This window comes from Oncorhynchus mykiss, chromosome 15 (assembly GCF_057628025.1).
Source record: "Oncorhynchus mykiss isolate SJ-2025 chromosome 15, ASM5762802v1, whole genome shotgun sequence".
NCBI lineage: Eukaryota > Metazoa > Chordata > Actinopteri > Salmoniformes > Salmonidae > Oncorhynchus > Oncorhynchus mykiss.
This window is the reverse complement of record NC_143036.1, coordinates 7527802-7548375: the sequence shown is the minus strand read 5'-3', so window position 1 is coordinate 7548375 and position 20574 is coordinate 7527802. Positions and strand designations below refer to the sequence as shown.

The following is a 20574-nucleotide window of genomic DNA, read 5'->3' as shown; positions in this document are numbered from 1 at the left end:
GTAAATACATTATTTTTTTTAAATGCATTAATTCACTCCCAGTGTTTCTAAACTAGAACACTAAAGCATCTTTAGTTAAAACACTATCTCCGGCAACAGACAATTTGACACGTAAATACATTATTTTTTTTAAATGCATTAATTCACTCCCAGTGTTTCTAAACTAGAACACTAAAGCATCTTTAGTTATAAACACTATCTCCGGCACGCTCAACTATTTGTCTCGTAAGACATTCATAAAATAAGGACCACAAGGTGGAAGGCAACCCCTAGACTATCAGACTAGCATTCATTATATTCATACTTTTGTTTCACGGTCACATTCGTGTTGTACTGATTGGCAAAATATCATGAGCCATGCTAACATGTCTAGACATGTCTTCTGCCTTATTGACTTACCTGTATCTATTTTATTGACCTGTTGTTGTTTGGTGAACCACGGCTGCTGGTGTATTGATACGTTTTCTTTCTTTGTGCGGCACAGCGGAACATCAGAAGAATCACCGTAATGTATATTACATTTCTTTCACAATAGCTACGTTACCATCCATTTTGTCTAAAGATTTTCCACCCCCAAAAAAATATTATAATATTGGCACCTAAAAAAAAAAAAAAATGCACATTTTACCCGAAAGAGCTGTTTGCAGAGTACATAAAAAAAAAAAATACTTTTGTCATTATCACTTTCCTTTGCTTCTCAGACTTAACTCTTGTCTATGGTTTTGGGCAAAGAAAAGAGTATTGCGATAAACAGCAAACTCTGGTCTTGGCACAATGTCTTTAGATAGCAGGCCGTAGACAGAGGGTCGGCTGCATGATGAGATTCTGGACACGAGACTAAGAGATGAGATAATTGTTGCCGTAGACAGAGGGTCGGCTGCATGATGAGATTCTGGATACGCCGAGACTAAGAGATGAGATAATTGTTAGTTTAAGCACTGATTATGTCACTAGCATATTAAGACCCTCAATATGTATTGGAAAGGAGTGTTTTCAGCTCATCACTGGACACTTTTACCACCCTGTGAATTTACCCATCATTTATTTCTTCTGTAGCCTACTTTTCCAAGACGTACTGGGAGGATCAAACGAAATGGCATCACGTGACTGCAAATTTACTGCGACATGACAGTTGTTTTTAATCAACAATTAAATGAAGAAAAAAAAAACTAATATTTGCCACTGCCATTTTGTTGAATTATCTATTAACCGACAACAACAAAAAATGACCCACCACTCTCAAATGTATTTTGTTGTGTCGACATTTAGGAAAGCTTACCAACAATTAGCGGTTTCCATCAGACCTGTCATTAGTCATTTATCCGAGATGTAGGCCTATTTTACTTGTATAAAATGGTTGGATGGAAACATGGTTGAGGTGACAAATTATTATGTACGGGATGGGTCGTTTGCCGCGTAAATAAAACATTATTAATATATTCATGAATTGAATTCATCCCTCCCAGTGTTTAAGTTTAGAACACTGAAGCATCTTTAGCTAAAACACTAGCACTCAGAATCATCCGTGGATCTGTCAGTCACGATTTAGTGTGTGTTGCTGGGAAAGCCTTGTCCATCACTCATCGTTACTTTGTGCATTTACGACAGTGGAGGAGAGGCTAGAGTGGCTATATAGGATGCCTGTGAAGGCTAGGGCAGATTTAAGGAGGGGATGTCAATAGGGAGAGCACGGAAAGCAACTGAGTGCTTTTATCGATTATTCCTCCTGATTGGAAAAAGAGCTGATTTACAACAACAGCCGTTGTCTGGCCAGGGGAGATGACGAAAGGCATGTCACGTACTATTGTCTTCAAGTCAAATGCCCTTCCCGTATGGTCAGTTATTATAGGTTTTGACATTACAACTATTCTTTGGTATGTTTGTAGATTAGAAGTTACTCTCCCTCCTTCTCTCTCTCCCCCTCCATCTCGCTCTCCGTGATCCATAAGCAGAGCCTTGTGTCCCCTAGAGAGGAGAGAGACATCTCTGATAATTAGATTTACAAGGACACCACGACACTGAGACACTGTTTTAAATGACAACACACTGGTGACACCCCTGACACTCCTCTCCTACCACACAGTCAGCAGGACAAAACAAAGATGGTGACACCCCTGACACTCCTCTCCTACCACACAGTCAGCAGGACAAAACAAAGATGGTGACACCCCTGACACTCCTCTCCTACCACACAGTCAGCAGGATAAACAAACGCCCCTGGAAATGCAGTTTGGGTAGGCAGAAAAAAAACTCCTGACATGCGCCTGTGATTCAGAGAAGTGTCGCCACACCAGGTGGTTATGTCCTAGCCTCTCTAATGCAATACCAACATCCTAACACTGCATCATATCGCAGGCAAGCAGTGGTGAGGAAGGAATCGACTCATTATCCATCCTTTCCCCCCCCTCTGTTATTTTCTTTAGCTGTGCATACAGCGTATCCATTAGAGGGTTATTTTACACTATAGAGTTAGAGGCATTTAGATACGCCCGCTCGGCTGAGCTCCACACTACAGACGGACCACCGAGTGCTTCTCAGGGCAGTCGCCGAAGACAGCTCCTTCTGTGATGTAAATCAACACCTGAATAAAAGGCTAATTAAGATGGGGGGGGGGGGGGGGGATGATCTGCCTTCACTGCAACCTCCCCTAGACCAACATGTTCCTTTATGACTTGAAGCTGTTCGCAAAAAAAAAAAAAAAAAAAAACATGTCAACCTTCTTAAAAGGAAGTATAAAGTTTTTATTTACATTTTTTTTGCACTTCACTTTTATTTATTGTGGTCATGTGACAATGTAGTGTAGGTTAAGACAGGCTAGGACTCGAGGCTATACAATACATATGTTGTGCGGTCAGAAGACGGACGGAGGGCATCAAAAGGTTGAAAACCTCCGTGGCAGCGATGAAGGTATGATTTAACACTAAGAGTGGACAAAAGCCTGGTGTAGGTTGTGTAATGCTTAGAAAAGCCGCTGAGAATTCTGGGATGAACGTTCTCCTTGAGAGTGAGACTGACTAAGGCTGGGAATGGGAATGTGTCGTGATGATGAGTCAGCGGACAGGGCATAATGCTATCAACAAATTATCACACTGCTTTACCACGAGCGTATTGTCTCTCTCTCTCTCTCTCTCTGACAGAAATCAAACTGAAATCTAGAACATCAAACTGAAATCTAGAACATCAAACTGAAATCTAGAACATCAAACTGAAATCTAGAACATGCTGGCTGGGTTTGAGGCTGTCACTACGGCTGCAATACAGAAACTAACCAGGTGCTTTCTCCTACAGGTGGAGGTTCTAGATGGCAGGACCAGGCAACAGCTGTGTTTTCTAGATAAGGTACAGCATTGTATATCCAAACCCAATCACAATATGGATTTACTCCAAAGTTAAATGATTCTGATTGAGCTTGAATTTCTCTGGTCGATATTCTTGCATATTAACGTATGTGTTCTTTATTTGCAGGTGGAGCCCCACGTTACAATAGGAGACATCAAGAGACTTTTTCACAAGTCATGTAAGTATTGATATGTCATTAGTAATTATCCTATAAATTGATCAACCGGTCATGATAGAATGTCTAGTAACAAATCAAATCAAATCAAATGTTATTGGTCACATACACATGGTTAGCAGATGTTAATGCGAGTGTAGCGAAATGCTTGTGCTTCTAGTTCCGACAATGCAGTAATAACCAACAAGTATTCTAACCTAACAATTCCAAAACTACTACCTTATACACACACAAGTGTAAGGGGATAAAGAATATGTACATCAAATATATATGAATGAGTGATGGTACAATAACTTCATAAAAGGTAACAGCTATGGCCTAATTAAAATATATTGGCTGTACAGTATGGATCAACTTGATCAATTTGATTATAAATGAGAGCTAGTTTGATGAATGCCATAATCTAAAATATCACATCAGATTTTTTTTTTTAAACGGTTCAGTGTGTGTAGTCAAGGAAACCGTGAAATACAGCCATAAACCGAGCACACGTCTAGAGATCCTGGAACTGTTGGTGGCAGTGAGACTACAGCTGTGAGGAACTACTACTATAGACCTGAAACTAAACTCTGTGTGTGTGTGTGTGTGTGTGTCAGATCAACAGTTGTATCCAGCCAGACAGGACCTCAAGCTCGACCCCAGTAAGTGAGTCATGTGTTTAGACTACTGGTACTGTTAGTCTAAATGTTTCTGAAGTGTATTTTTTTCGTTGTTGTTGATGTTTATTGTCACCTATTTCAGCCACACGCGTTGCTGACAGATGTATAAAGTCGAGCACACAGCCGTGCAATCTCCATAGACAAACATTGGCAGTAGAATGGGCCTTACTGGGTTTGGCGAATGCCTGGAAAACGCTACCTGCCTCAATGCATAGAGCCAACTGCACATTTTGGTGGAGGAGAAAATGGTCTGGGGCTGTTTTTCATGGTTCGGGCTAGGCCCCTTAGTTCCATTGAAGGGAAATCTTAACTCTACAACATACAAAGACATTCTAGATGATTCTGTGCTTCCAACTTTGTGGCAACAGTTTGGGGAAGGCCCTTCCCAGTTTCAGCATGACAATGCACCAGTGCACAAAGCGAGGTCCATACAGAAATGGTTTGTCGAGTTTGGTGTGGAAGAACTTGACTGGCCTGCACAGAGCACTGACCTCAACCCCATCGAACTCCTTTGGGATAATTTGGAACGCCGACTGCGAGCCAGGCTTAATCCCCGCTGCAATGTTCCAACATGTAGTGGAATGTCTTCCCAGAAGAGAGGAGGCTGTTATAGCAGTAAAAGAGGGGGACCAACTCCATATTAATGCCCATGATTTTAGAACGAGATGTTCGACGAGCATCATTTTTTCTTCATCAACTCCATATTCATCATCTCCGTCATTAACGTGAACGTGAACATACTACGAATGTTTTGTAGTAAAGAACATGTTTTCTAACATCATCCACCAATTAGTAAGCAATGCCTTCTCATAATTGGCTAAAATCACACGATGTACACCGATGATGTCATTGGAAACACTTTTCTTCCTCTGTTTTGTTTACAACAGAATATAGAAACATTCACAGATTGTTGATGTTGGGGGTTGGATAATAATTCATGAAAAATGTCCCGATAAGTGCCTTGATCAAGGGCACATCGACACGTGTTTCACCTTGTCTGCACAGGTATTCGAACCAGTGGTTACTGGCCAAATGCTCTAACCTCTGGCTACTTAATAACTCTACCTACATGTACATATCATCTCAATTACCTCGACTAACCGGTGTCCCGCATACTGACTCTGTACCGGTATGGCGGCAGGGTAGCCTAATGGTTAGAGCGATGGACTAGTAACCGGAAGGTTGCAAGTTCAAACCCCTGAGCTGGCAAGGTACAAATCTGTCATTCTGCCCCTGAACAAGGCAGTTAACCCACTGTTCCTAGGCCATCATTGAAAATAAGAATTTGTTCTTTAACTGACTTGCCTAGTTAAATAAAGGTAAAATTAAAAAAATTGCTAGAGTGTTGAGTTAATCAGCTTTACATCCTCATTTATTTTGAATCGTTTGATTGCATTGGAATACGTTCAATATTTAAGACAATATAATGTACGAAGTTCACAAGCTAAACAACGTAATGTGAGATGATTGGGTTGTTTGTTTTTTTTACCCCTTTTTTTCTCCCCAATTTCACGGTATCCAATTGGTAGTTACAGTCTTGTCTCATCGTTGCAACTACCATACAGACTCGGGAGAGGCGAAGGCCGAGAGCCGTGCGTCCTCCAAAACACAACCCATCCAAGCCGGCACTGCTTCTTGACACAACGCCCACTTACCCCGGCAGCCAGCCGCACCAATGTGTCAGAGGAAACACCGTACACCTGGCGACCATGTCAACTTGCACTGCGCCTTGCCCGCCACAGGAGTCGCTAGTGAGCGATGGGACAAGGACATCCCTTCCGGGCAAACCCTCCCCTAACCCGGACGACGCCGAGCCAATTGTTTGCCGCCCCATGGGTCTCCCAGTCATGGCCAGCTACGACAGAGCCTGGACTGGAACCCAGAATATCTAGTGGCACAGCTAACACCGCTGCCCCACTCGAGAGGCCCAGCATGTGCACTCTTAAAGACTCCAGTACTTTGGCGACTAAGAAAAGTATTTTTGAAAACGCTTTGAGCTGAATGTGTCAAAGAGTAGTTCAAAGTGCAATTCGAGTTCTAGCCAATGAGCTTTTCCCATTTAAGTCATTTAGCAGACACTCTTATCCAGAGAGACATACAGAAGCAATTAGGGAGAAGTGCCTTACTCAAGGACACATCAACAGATTTTTCACCTTTCGGTTACTGGCCCAACGCTCTTAACAGCTAGGCTACCTGCCACCGCATTTGAGTGACAGCTAGCAAGAGGTCTGAGCAGCTTTAGGCCCAACGGCTCACACAGCAGAGACTGAGAGAGAGAGCAATGTCATGGTATGTGATCTGCACATATGTGACATAGTATGCATTTTTCAGGGACCTTGGCTATTGAGTGCTACTTTCAGAAACTTCTGGCTAAAAAGAATACAAAAGTAGCGGAGAATCTCTTTAATATAGCTTGTTACTTGAAGCGGAAAGGCAATCTCATTTAGCTGAAACTAAATGGGTCAATATCTACCCCGTTGAGCTTACACTAAAATTACTTTCAATTATTCCTCCACAGAAACAGGTTAGGAGTAAGGTCACCTTGAGCTTATAGGACAAGAGAACAGGAAACATTGATTGGTTCTAAGAAAAAAAAATCCATGTAAGAAGTATCCTTACAATCCATGACATTTTACATGGGAGATGAATTCATTGGTCTGTTTGAACAGGAACAGGAAAACCAAACTCTGCATTTTATTTTCACATCTTGTTTTTTGTTTTTTTATATATATTTTTCAGAAGGAAAATCACTTAAGGACGACGCTGTATTACAAAACCTACCAGTTGGGACCACAGCAACCATGTATTTTAGAGACCTGGGTCCACAGATCGGGTGGACAATGGTAAGAGCCTGTGACACACAGTACTATCGATTCAAACTGCAGGCCCCCCCCCCCCCCCCCGTTTGGACTCTTATGGACGTTAACGTTTGACAAGAGCCTCTTCTTTCAGGCATCGAGTTCAGGTTTCATGTTAATTTGACATGTGTAATGAATACATCGGACATCTTACGCACCGCACCCTCTTCCGCTGTTGGCAGGTGTTTTTGGCGGAGTACATTGGCCCCCTGTTTATCTACCTTCTGTTCTATTTCCGAGTTCCCTATATCTACTCACAGCAGGATGCCTTCACCTCCAGCTCCAACTCAGTGGTCACGTAAGTCAGACTCTAATACACCCAATAACATACTGATTGGCTTCAGATGAGATCCAATCTAACATTAATCTGTCTCTCTCTTTTCTTTGCCTCCGTCCAATGTCCCCTTCTCTCGTCCTCAATTTTCTATCTCTCTCCCCCCCACTCTCTCTCTCTCCCCACCTCTCTCTCTCTCCCCACCTCTCTCTCTCGCTCCCCACCTCTCTCTCTCGCTCCCCACCTCTCTCTCTCTCGCTCCCCACCTCTCTCTCTCTCGCTCCCCACCTCTCTCTCTCCCCACCTCTCTCTCCCCCACCTCTCTCTCTCCCCACCTCTCTCTCTCCCAATACATCTCTCTCCCCCCACCTCGCTGTCTCTCTCTCCCTCTCCCCACCTCTCTCTCTCCCCCACCTCTCTCTTTCTCTCCCACCTCTCTCTCTCTCTCTCTCTCTCTCTATCTCTCTCTCCTTCAGACTAGCCTGTGCCTGTCACACCTGCCACTACATCAAGAGATTGATTGAGACCGTCTTTGTGCACCGGTTCTCCCATGGCACCGTGCCTCTCAGGACTACAGTCAGGGTACGGACTTCCTCTGCTCCAACGAGAGCTACTTTACTTCGAAGCCATGTATTTTACAGTATCACTAGCGTACTTTACAGTGCTACTTTAAATCTGTGTCATAATTTACAGTATATGGACAATAACCACTGCTCCTCACATTCTCAATGTCGTTGTCCTATCAAAGGTTTTTAATACACTGCTACTACTGCAGTATTATCTGCAGTACTATCTGCAGTATTATCTGCAGTACTATCTGCAGTACTATCTGCAGTATTATCTGCAGTACTATCTGCAGTACTATCTGCAGTACTATCTGCAGTACTATCTGCAGTATTATCTGCAGTACTATCTGCAGTACTATCTGCAGTATTATCTGCAGTACTATCTGCAGTATTATCTGCAGTACTATCTGCAGTACTATCTGCAGTATTATCTGCAGTACTATCTGCAGTACTATCTGCAGTACTATCTGCAGTATTATCTGCAGTATTATCTGCAGTACTATCTGCAGTACTATCTGCAGTACTATCTGCAGTATTATCTGCAGTACTATCTGCAGTACTATCTGCAGTACTATCTGCAGTATTATCTGCAGTACTATCTGCAGTACTATCTGCAGTATTATCTGCAGTACTATCTGCAGTACTATCTGCAGTACTATCTGCAGTATTATCTGCAGTACTATCTGCAGTACTATCTGCAGTACTATCTGCAGTATTATCTGCAGTACTATCTGCAGTACTATCTGCAGTACTATCTGCAGTATTATCTGCAGTACTATCTGCAGTATTATCTGCAGTACATCTGGATCTCATTCAAAATATTTATTCTTACAATATATTGGCCTCCCGATTGGCACAGCGGTCTAAGGGCACTGCATCTCAGTGCTTGAGGCGTCACTACAGACACCCTGGTTTGAATCCAGGCTGTATCACAACCGGTCGTGACTGGGAGTCCCACTGGGACGCTGCACAATTGGCCCAGCACCGTCCGGGTTTTGGCCCGGTGTAGGCCGTCATTGTAAAATAAGAATTTGTTCTTAACTGACTTGCCTAGTTAAATAAACACTACCAAATTGACAGTGTGATTTACTGGTGTTTCCCTCTCTCTCTGTCAGAGCTGTGTGTATTACTGGTGTTTCCCTCTCTCTCTGTCAGAGCTGTGTGTATTACTGATGTTTCCCTCTCTCTCTGTCAGAGCTGTGTGTATTACTGATGTTTCCCTCTCTCTCTGTCAGAGCTGTGTGTATTACTGGTGTTTCCCTCTCTCTCTGTCAGAGCTGTGTGTATTACTGATGTTTCCCTCTCTTTCTGTCAGAGCTGTGTGTATTACTGGTGTTTCCCTCTCTTTCTGTCAGAGCTGTGTGTATTACTGGTGTTTCCCTCTCTTTCTGTCAGAGCTGTGTGTATTACTGGTGTTTCCCTCTCTTTCTGTCAGAGCTGTGTGTATTACTGGTGTTTTCCTCTCTTTCTGTCAGAGCTGTGTGTATTACTGGTGTTCCCTCTCTTTCTGTCAGAGCTGTGTGTATTACTGGTGTTTCCCTCTCTTTCTGTCAGAGCTGTGTGTATTACTGGTGTTTCCCTCTCTTTCTGTCAGAGCTGTGTGTATTACTGGTGTTTCCCTCTCTCTCTGTCAGAGCTGTGTGTATTACTGGTGGTTCCCTCTCTCTCTGTCAGAGCTGTGTGTATTACTGGTGTTTCCCTCTCTTTCTGTCAGAGCTGTGTGTATTACTGGTGTTTTCCTCTCTTTCTGTCAGAGCTGTGTGTATTACTGGTGTTTCCCTCTCTTTCTGTCAGAGCTGTGTGTATTACTGGTGTTTCCCTCTCTTTCTGTCAGAGCTGTGTGTATTACTGGTGTTTCCCTCTCTTTCTGTCAGAGCTGTGTGTATTACTGGTGTTTCCCTCTCTTTCTGTCAGAGCTGTGTGTATTACTGGTGTTTCCCTCTCTTTCTGTCAGAGCTGTGTGTATTACTGGTGTTTCCCTCTCTTTCTGTCAGAGCTGTGTGTATTACTGGTGTTTCCCTCTCTTTCTGTCAGAGCTGTGTGTATTACTGGTGTTTCCCTCTCTTTCTGTCAGAGCTGTGTGTATTACTGGTGTTTCCCTATCTTTCTGTCAGAGCTGTGTGTATTACTGGACCTTCTCTGCGTGGTTGGCCTTCTACATCAACCATCCGCTGTACACGCCGCCATGTAAGTCCTCTATCATTCAAACCGACCACTCAGTGCCTCAACAAGACATACAGCCCCCTCCTCAACTCTTTATACGCAGGTATATCTGAATAATAACACTATCACTTCTCTCAACCAGACATCCAGCTAATCAAATGGTTTATGTCTCTCCACAGCTTATGGGGACATGCAGGTGAACTACGCACTGGCTATATTTGTGGTACGTATTGGTTGACAAAACACCCGATGAGGGTGATGAACACGAGAAATAATTACTACATACTTTGACGTGTGTTAAACGGGATGTTGTGTTTTGACTGCAGCTTTGTGAGGCTGGTAATTTCTCCATTCACGTGGCCCTCAATAACCTCAAGGCAGAAGGTGGGCCCAAGTGCAGAAAGTTCCCTCGCCCGACGAAGAACCCATTCACATGGCTCTTCTTCCTCGTGTCTTGTCCCAATTATACCTACGAGGTAAGGATGAAGGCTATGAACCATAGAAATAGATCCTGTTTCTATGGCTACAACATGTTGTGACTTAATGGTTATGGTTTCTGAAATGATCAATGGTGTTACAGGTTATGGGTATTTCTTTCATTTAGGTAGGAGCCTGGGCAAGTTTCTCTGTCATGACCCAGTGTCTTCCAGGTCAGTTGACTCAGATCCTTTTTGATACATTTTTACGAATTTCAGGTTTATTTCCCATATTTAATGAATACTTTGGTAATTTTACTCACTCACGCATTTATTTTCCCACTACTACGTCTGTCTGTCTGTGTGTGTGTGTGTCTGTGTGTGTGTGTGTGTGTGTGTTGCACTGTGCTGCCACTAAGGTACAATCTGTTTTGGATCTGTCTCTCCACAGTGGCCTTGTTCACCTTCTTTGGTTTGATCCAGATGACCATCTGGGCCAATGGGAAGCATAAAGCCTACACCAGGGAGTTTAAGGACTACCCACACCTGCGCATGCCAATTATCCCACTCCTCCTCTGACCACACGAGAAAACGTTTACCATTCTGACTGAGGAGTATTAGAGGCATCAACCTGCCGGAAACGCTGTTGGAGATTGGTGGGTTACTGTATTTCTCACAATGCACGAAGACCCCATTGGCTGTTCCTTCATCTAGCGTCATGGCAATGGTCTGTTATCTTTTCAACAACTATCAAGGACAGAATTCACAGAAAGTATTGTGTCATCACTGTTGTGGATTGTGTATTGATTATGTTTAATTCAATCTTTGAGACACAGCTATATTGATAAGTTATTTAATTGATTTATTTAACCGATCAGGGGGATTGATTGACTGTTACAATGCAGCTACTGAAGGGTCAGCTGCTGTTGGTATTCTTCGTCTTCAGACGGTGGAAATCACCCGAAATTATTAAATTATGAATATACGATTGGAGTTACAGTATATATAATCTACCATTTGATTTTGTAATAAGTTATTGTGCATTTCCTAGAAGAAAAGAGTTTGTAACTTGCTACGATATACCCGTTTAGGAAGTCCTCTTGTAACAACATTTGTTACGGCTGAAGTGTATCAGGGCTATTTTCAGTTTACAGAGTAAGTAGAGAAGGGGAAATGGAATCGGTTAACTAAGAAGTGATCTAGAAGCAACAAAGAAATGGAACTTTAGCAGATGTTCTAAGTTCTAAATTAGATTATTTTCCACCTCTACACATGTTTGAAAGTAACAAAACGACCTGATGATTTTAACTTTGGGAGAAAGTTGAGGCTGATTTAGTTATGCATTACTTATCTATCGTTCAAACTAACTACAATCCGTCCAGTTCTCAGGTGTTACTAGATGTAAGGGGCACCGTTGCATCCTGTACAAATTCTAGACAAACTAAATTATAGACAAACTCATTTTTTTCGACAAACTTGTTTTGTACACAAAGTGTACATATGAAATAAATAACTGTGATCATTTAAAAAGACAAGTCTTTTATCTTAAAGAAGAGTCGTGCATATTTCGCAAAGAATCAATCATTGCTACAGAAAATATTTATTTGAAATGATTATCTCAGACAATTCAAGAATCTCTCATTTGCATACAAATCAGTTATCTGGCATATGCATAAAAATTGTATGCAGAGAAGAAAGCGTCATGTTTAAACAGTACATATAGGCTTACAAAATCGCACCATCATTTAAATAATGAATTCAATAAGCAACAAATGCTTTTAACAGTCATTTAGTCAGTGTATTAGGTACACCGCCCAGTTCACACAAATATTTAGATCCTACAGACAGTGAGTCACGTGGCCTACTATATAAAGCAGGCATCAAGGCATTCAGTTACTGTTTGATTGAACGTTAGAATGGGCAAAGCGAGTGACCTAAGCGACTTTGAGCGTGGTGTGATCGTCGGTGCCAGGCTGACCGGTTCCGGTGTGATCGTCGGTGCCAGGCTGACCGGTTCCGGTGTGATCGTCGGTGCCAGGCTGACCGGTTCCGGTGTGATCGTCGGTGCCAGGCTGACCGGTTCCGGTGTGATCGTCGGTGCCAGGCTGACCGGTTCCGGTACCTCAGAAACGTCCGGCCTCCTTGGCTTTTGAAACACGACAGTGTTTAAGGCAGGAGTACTCAACCCTACGAGATCCGGAGCCTGCTGGTTTTCTGTTCTACCTGATAATGAATTGTCCCCAGGTCTAAATCAGTCCCCGATTAGAGAGGGAACAATGAAAACAAAGCACTGGAACTGGTTTCCAGGTCCAGAGTTGAGTTTGAGCGGTGTAGAGTTTACTCGGAAATGGTGTGCGACAAACAAAACACATCCAGGCAGCGGCAGTCCTGTGGGTGAAAACAGCTCGTTGATGAGAGAGGTTGGAAGGAGAATGGCCAGAGTCGTGCAAGCTAACAGGCGGAACACAAACACACAAACAACGGAGGAGTACAACAGTGATGTGCAGAACGGCGTCTTGGGAACGCACAGCTCGTCTTCCTTGTCACCGGATTGGCTATTGCAACACACCACCACCCCGGGTTCTCCTCCTATCAGCTGAAAACAAGAAGACTTTTAGTCAGGCCTTACAAAGACTAGGGCAAAGCAGTTGGCTAGGTACTGCTCTGTTTCAGCTGTCGTGGGCAGTCTAGCTGTTTGTAAAAGCAGGTACTGCTCTGTTTCAGCGGTCGTGGGCAGTCTAGCTGTTTGTAAAAGCAGGTGCTGCTCTGTTTCAGCTGTCGTGGGCAGTCTAGCTGTTTGTAAAAGCAGGACCTGCTCTGTTTCAGCTGTCGTGGGCAGTCTAGCTGTTTGTAAAAGCAGGCACTGCTCTGTTTCATCTGTCGTGGGCAGTCTAGCTGTTTGTAAAAGCAGGACCTGCTCTGTTTCAGCTGTCGTGGGCAGTCTAGCTGTTTGTAAAAGCAGGTACTGCTCTGTTTCAGCTGTCGTGGGCAGTCTAGCTGTTTGTAAAAGCAGGTACTGCTCTGTTTCAGCGGTCGTGGGCAGTCTAGCTGTTTGTAAAAGCAGGACCTGCTCTGTTTCAGCTGTCGTGGGCAGCCTAGCTGTTTGTAAAAGCAGGTACTGCTCTGTTTCAGCTGTCGTGGGCAGTCTAGCTGTTTGTAAAAGCAGGACCTGCTCTGTTTCATCTGTCGTGGGCAGTCTAGCTGTTTGTAAAAGCAGGACCTGCTCTGTTTCAGCTGTCGTGGGCAGTCTAGCTGTTTGTAAAAGCAGGACCTGCTCTGTTTCAGCTGTCGTGGGCAGTCTAGCTGTTTGTAAAAGCAGGACCTGCTCTGTTTCACCTGTCGTGGGCAGTCTAGCTGTTTGTAAAAGCAGGACCTGCTCTGTTTCACCTGTCGTGGGCAGTCTAGCTGTTTGTAAAAGCAGGACCTGCTCTGTTTACAGCTGTCGTGGGCAGTCTAGCTGTTTGTAAAAGCAGGTACTGCTCTGTTTCAGCTGTCGTGGGCAGTCTAGCTGTTTGTAAAAGCAGGACCTGCTCTGTTTCAGCTGTCGTGGGCAGTCTAGCTGTTTGGAAAAGCAGGACCTGCTCTGTTTCAGCGGTCGTGGGCAGTCTAGCTGTTTGTAAAAGCAGGACCTGCTCTGTTTCAGCTGTCGTGGGCAGTCTAGCTGTTTGTAAAAGCAGGACCTGCTCTGTTTCACCTGTCGTGGGCAGTCTAGCTGTTTGTAAAAGCAGGACCTGCTCTGTTTACAGCTGTCGTGGGCAGTCTAGCTGTTTGTAAAAGCAGGTACTGCTCTGTTTCAGCTGTCGTGGGCAGTCTAGCTGTTTGTAAAAGCAGGACCTGCTCTGTTTCAGCTGTCGTGGGCAGTCTAGCTGTTTGTAAAAGCAGGACCTGCTCTGTTTCAGCGGTCGTGGGCAGTCTAGCTGTTTGTAAAAGCAGGTACTGCTCTGTTTCAGCTGTCGTGGGCAGTCTAGCTGTTTGTAAAAGCAGGACCTGCTCTGTTTCAGCTGTCGTGGGCAGTCTAGCTGTTTGTAAAATCAGGACCTGCTCTGTTTCAGCTGTCGTGGGCAGTCTAGCTGTTTGTAAAAGCAGGACCTGCTCTGTTTCAGCGGTCGTGGGCAGTCTAGCTGTTTGTAAAAGCAGGTACTGCTCTGTTTCAGCTGTCGTGGGCAGTCTAGCTGTTTGTAAAAGCAGGACCTGCTCTGTTTCAGCTGTCGTGGGCAGTCTAGCTGTTTGTAAAAGCAGGACCTGCTCTGTTTCATCTGTCGTGGGCAGTCTAGCTGTTTGTAAAAGCAGGACCTGCTCTGTTTACAGCTGTCGTGGGCAGTCTAGCTGTTTGTAAAAGCAGGACCTGCTCTGTTTCAGCGGTCGTGGGCAGTCTAGCTGTTTGTAAAAGCAGGTACTGCTCTGTTTCACCAGAGAATAAACACCTTATGTTCTTCACAGAATTAAGAGCGAAAATGTACGCTTGTTCACCTTTGAAATGACATTGGATACACAGCTGACGTGTAAGAATGTGGGTGAGGCAGGAGTCAATTTGCTAAGGAGACAGAACACAACGGCTTCAATTCAGGCTGTATTTACTGTGCATAATACTAGATGACACTATTAGGAATTAAGTGGGTATTTGTTAATAATGGAAGGATAATCAGATACTTAACCACCTGTTCTTCACGGTGCAAATGTCCCCCTTCTGAATTGGTTATAGTTTATTCATATTTATTTGTATTGTTTATTTAAGTTTATAGAGTTCTGAGGTGTTTGTCAATAAACATAAATCATTAAAGAACATAAAATATATGTCCATTCATTTCTGGTTATTATTTATCTCATGAGCCAAATTCTCTTGCTTGCTAGCTAGATTTTCAATAACAAAGTTGAGAGAGAGAAACAAGGTGATTTTTTTTTTAAATCTAAGAGTTGTCACTACACGCGCTGCTGCTGAGAGAGCGAGAGAGATATATATATATATATATATATGCTGGGCTGAGTCAAAGACCCTATGGCCCTGATATGTTTTTTTATTTTTACTCCACTTAGTTATTTTCTGAAAAGACAACAAGTGGATGATGTGAATGTGTTTTGACTGCCTGAAGAAAGTTGTTATTTACCCTCTTTTTCAGAAATGTACCTTTTCCTCCTCCTCTGTTTTCCCCTTCCCTAGCCTCTCTCGTTGGTCCTGGTAATGGCAGCTCGTCAGCTGGTACTTTAGTCTCCTCAGCGGGGAACCCTGCAAGATGTCTGCCGTAGTGTTTGTCAGCGGGAAGAGGAACAGGATCAGACGGCTGCTGTAGTTCAACACCTGTACCACCCTGGAAGACAGAATAAAGCATCCATTGGCTTTGTTAGTGTTTAGAGTCAGTCCCTATTTACTTGATTCACAAACAAGAATATACAGGGTGACGTCACATCAGTTATTATCACAAATTTATGTCGGATAAAGTTGAACATTTCATTCCCCTATTCTTCCACTAGAGGTCACAACAGTACACTCCAAACTGCAACCTAAAAGGTTCTGCTCTGTAAAGCAATGTTAAAAAAAAAAAGTTTTAATTGAACCTTTATTTAATTAGGCAAGGCAGTTAAGAAAAATGTTTGCATTTACAATGACGGCCTGCCCTGGCGAAACCCGGACGACGCTGGGCCAATTGTGCACCGCCCTACGGATCACGGCCGGATGTGATACAGCCTGGATTTGAACCAGGGACTGTAGTGAAACCTCTTGCATTGAGATGCAGTGCCTTAGACTGCTGTTCAACCTTTTGCTTCAGTGGGCTAAATCAGGGATACACAGAGTGTTTCTTGGTAGTCTTAAACAAATCTACTTTGAAACAAAAGTATACACCTCACACACACGGCTTACAAAAACAAGATACCTGTACTGTGTCAGATACAGAGTTGAAATGTATTCAATTTTGAGTTTTCATCCCAATATTACATATTACACACATAACAGAAGACTGAAAAATAACAAAACTGTTTGACATAGAAACACCACATTTTCGTCAGGTAAAAAAAAAAAACGAGTTTATTAATTATGTAAATAAAAATAACATTCCATCCATGAGGCCACTAGAGGGCAATTTGATCATTTGACTGCAGGAAAGGGCTACTCATTGACTAACTAGTCATTTTGGTCATTTACAACATGGGGCCAACTAGGGCCGACATGGGGCCGACATGGGGCCAACTAGGACTGACATGGGGCCGACATGGGGCCAACTAGGACTGACAGGTGCTGGAAGCCATCACAAGGAAGAAGTCTATGAACCAGGTGACCCCCAGGAGCTCTTTAGTGATCCCATGGCCTTCAGAGTCTCTTTTAGCCTGAGCTCCTTCTCTAGGATGATTCTCTTCACCGTCCTAGACACAGAGTAGATCCCTCACCATCATAGACACAGAGTAGACCCTTCACCATCATAGACACACAGTAGACACTCCACCATCATAGACACACAGTAGACCCCTCACCGTCATAGACATACAGTAAACCCCTCACCATCATAGACACACAGTAGACCCATCACCATCATAGACACACAGTAGACCCCTCACCAGCATAGACACACAGTAGACCCCTCACCATCATAGACACACAGTAGACCCCTCATCATCATAGACACACAGTAGACCCCTCACCATCATAGACACACAGTAGACCCCTCACCATCATAGACACACAGTAGACCCCTCACCATCATAGACACACAGTAGACCCCTCACCATCATAGACACACAGTAGACCCCTCACCCACCTAGACACACAGTAGACCCCTCACCTGCTCCATCAAGATAGGAAGCAACAGTTCAACATCAGCATGAAGCTAGGGGAGGAGAGGAGGAAACAGATGAAGGAGAAAAAAAATGGAAAGATGATTGGTGGAAAATAGAGAGGATGGGGATTAGGAAAGGTTGGAAAGAGAGAGAGGATATGGGATGAGGAAAGGTTGGAAAGAGAGAGAGAGGATATGGGAAGAGGAAAGGTTGGAAGAGAGAGAGGATATGGGAAGAGGAAATGTGGAAAAGAGAGAGAGAGAGGATATGGGAAGAGGAAATGTGGAAAAGAGAGAGAGAGGATATGGGAAGAGGAAAGGTTGGAAAGAGAGAGAGAGAGGATATGGGAAGAGGAAAGGTTGGAAAGAGAGAGAGAGGATATGGGAAGAGGAAAGGTTGGAAAGAGAGAGAGAGGATATGGGAAGAGGGAATGTGGAAAAGAGAGAGAGGGGATATGGGAAGAGGAAATGTGGAAAAGAGAGAGAGAGGATATGGGAAGAGGGAATGTGGAAAAGAGAGAGAGAGGATATGGGAAGAGGGAATGTGGAAAAGAGTGAGAGAGGATATGGGAAGAGGGAATGTGGAAAAGAGAGAGAGAGAGGATATGGGAAGAGGGAATGTGGAAAAGAGAGAGAGAGGATATGGGAAGAGGGAATGTGGAAAAGAGTGAGAGAGGATATGGGAAGAGGGAATGTGGAAAAGAGAGAGAGAGGGGATATGGGAAGATGAAATGTGGAAAAGAGAGAGAGAGGGAATATGGGAAGAGGGAATGTGGAAAAGAGAGAGAGAGGATATGGGAAGAGGGAATGTGGAAAAGAGAGAGAGAGGGGATATGGGAAGATGAAATGTGGAAAAGAGAGAGAGAGGGGATATGGGAAGAGGGAATGTGGAAAAGAGAGAGAGGGGATATGGGAAGAGGGAATGTGGAAAAGAGAGAGAGAGGATATGGGAAGAGGGAATGTGTAAAAGAGAGAGAGAGGGGATATGGGAAGATGAAATGTGGAAAAGAGAGAGAGAGGGGATATGGGAAGAGGGAATGTGGAAAAGAGAGAGAGAGGGGATATGGGAAGAGGGAATGTGGAAAAGAGAGAGAGAGGATATGGGAAGAGGGAATGTGGAAAAGAGAGAGAGAGGATATGGGAAGAGGGAATGTGTAAAAGAGAGAGAGAGGGGATATGGGAAGAGGGAATGTGGAAAAGAGAGAGAGAGGGGATATGGGAAGAGGGAATGTAGAAAAGAGAGAGAGAGGATATGGGAAGAGGGAATGTGGAAAAGAGAGAGAGGATATGGGAAGAGGGAATGTGGAAAAGAGAGAGAGAGGATATGGGAAGAGGGAATGTGGAAAAGAGAGAGAGAGAGGATATGGGAAGAGGGAATGTGAAAAATAGTGAGAGGATATGGGAAGAGGGAAGATGAAATATAGAGAGAGGAGAGAAAAATGAGGGTGAAATGAATGAGACAATCAAACTGTCATCTCTAAAAAATAACCACAGCAGGTATTTTCTTGGTATTTAGTGTCCTTAGCTAGACCCCTTGGTATTTAGTGTCTGTAGCTAGACCCCTTGGTATTTAGTGTCTGTAGCTAGACCCCTTGGTATTTAGTGTCCGTAGCTAGACCCCTTGGTATTTAGTGTCTGTAGCTAGACCCCTTGGTATTTAGTGTCTCTAGCAAGACCCCTTGGTATTTAGTGTCTGTAGCTAGACCCCTTGGTATTTAGTGTCTGTAGCTAGACCCCTTGGTATTTAGTGTCTGTAGCTAGACCCCTTGGTAGTTAGTGTCTGTAGCTAGACCCCTCGGTAGTTAGTGTCTGTAGCTAGACCCCTTGGTAGTTAGCCCTGATAGAGAGAGTATGTACTGTATGTGTCTGTATTGCTTTGTGTGTGACCTTCTCCAGTAGCTGGCGGAGCTGTCTTCCCTTGGCGTCTCTGGAGCAGAGGTTCTGTTCAGGAACCACCACTGTGCAGATACACCGCCCGTCAGTATCCTGGGCTGAGCTGTACACCAGCCAACCCTGCTTAGGCCCGATGGTCTATACACACACCCCAGCACCACCACCACGTCCTATTTGGAGCCAAGAGTGTGTGGATGTGACCATGGGAACAGCCTGGGGGGGCCAGTCTCATCTCCTCTGACACCTCGCCATCAGGCTTCCTATTGCAGCCACAGCGTGTCTGATTGAGCCATTCAACACTGCCTATTACCATGAATGGGCCCAGGGGGGGACAACTGAGATGAACACACACACACACACACACACACACACACACACACACACACACACACACACACACTAATTAGTTGGCAAACCATCATCCCTACAGTGCATTGTAGCATCCAATGACAAAAAAATGTGTTACGCTCTTCAATCAGCTTCTCCCATTCCTGTTCCTGTGTACACCAGCCAATGGGATTCCGTAGACAGCGTTCATTGTGGCGGAGCTGAAAGGGAGAGTAGTCAGTCAGACTGACACCTGTAGCTCATTGGGCTCAACCAGGCCAGTTTACTCTGTCACACTGAAGTGCAGTTAGTCTCACAGGAGACAAAGACAGAGAGGGCGTGTGATCCACACAGAGAGAGAGGAACAGGGTGCCCTCTTTTTACCCCTCCCTATTACCCCCTAGGGCACGAGGCCTCACCCACTTACCCAGAAGGCACACTCAGATGGAGGTTCCTAGGAGAGACCGTGAAGGCCCACTCAGATGGAGGGTCCTAGGAGAGACAGTGAAGGCCCAGTCAGATGGAGGGTCCTAGGAGAGACAGTGAAGACCCAGTCAGGTGGAGGGTCCTAGGAGAGACAGTGAAGGCCCACTCTGATGGAGGGTTCTAAGAGACACAGTGAAGGCCCAGTCAGATGGAGGGTCCTAGGAGAGACAGTGAAGGCCCACTCAGATGGAGGGTCCTAGGAGAAACAGTGAAGGCCCACTCAGATGGAGGGTCCTAGGAGAGACCGTAAAGGCCCACTCAGATAGTCCTTTGACAGTGAAGGTCCACTCAGATGGAGGGTCCTAGGAGAGATAGTGAAGGCCCTCTCAGATGGAGGGTCCTAGGAGAGATAGTGAAGGCCCACTCAGATGGAGGGTCCTAGGAGAGACAGTGAAGGGACACAAAAGAGACGGACAGCTTCTCCCACTCCCCCTCCGGAGCAGAATTGTCTTTAGCAGAGGGCAAATTAGAAGGCCATACATTTTTTTTATAATAGAAAGATAATGAAGATTGTTACTCAATGTGTGTTCAATAACTAGGCTATATACACAGGGTACCAGTACTAATGATAACTAGTCTATATACACAGGGTACCAGTACTAATGATAACTAGTCTATATACACAGGGTACCAGTACTAATGATAACTAGT

At 44.3% G+C, this 20574-nt stretch overlaps 1 protein-coding gene and 1 long non-coding RNA gene across 2 annotated transcripts; one reads left to right on the top strand and one right to left on the bottom strand.

The window, feature by feature from the left end:
- Window positions 1-484: 484 nt before the first annotated feature.
- On the top strand, window positions 485-11980 carry LOC110489543 (very-long-chain enoyl-CoA reductase). Its single transcript, XM_090199064.1, has 11 exons — window positions 485-3339; window positions 3466-3517; window positions 4111-4155; window positions 6913-7016; window positions 7214-7329; window positions 7782-7887; window positions 9986-10058; window positions 10214-10257; window positions 10361-10510; window positions 10639-10684; window positions 10902-11980. Exons 1-11 carry the CDS (start codon window positions 3220-3222, stop codon window positions 11027-11029), a joined length of 984 nt encoding a protein of 327 aa, XP_090055190.1. The 5' UTR covers window positions 485-3219; the 3' UTR covers window positions 11030-11980.
- Window positions 11981-12040: 60 nt separating this feature from the next.
- On the bottom strand, window positions 12041-19969 carry LOC149977373 (uncharacterized). Its single transcript, XR_016486437.1, has 3 exons — window positions 19865-19969; window positions 15576-15756; window positions 12041-13046 (listed from the first exon to the last, which is right to left on the bottom strand). It is a non-coding gene; the product is annotated as an uncharacterized LOC149977373 (long non-coding RNA).
- Between the last annotated feature and the right edge of the window lie 605 nt (window positions 19970-20574).

Coding starts and splice junctions, on each gene's coding strand:
- LOC110489543 (XM_090199064.1), top strand. CDS start 3,220: ATGCTGGCTGGGTTTGAGGCTGTCACTACGGCTGCAATACAGAAACTA. Junction 3,518..4,110: donor GAGACTTTTTCACAAGTCAT/GTAAGTATTGAT, acceptor TGTGTGTGTCAG/ATCAACAGTTGTATCCAGCC. Junction 10,511..10,638: donor GTCCCAATTATACCTACGAG/GTAAGGATGAAG, acceptor TCTTTCATTTAG/GTAGGAGCCTGGGCAAGTTT.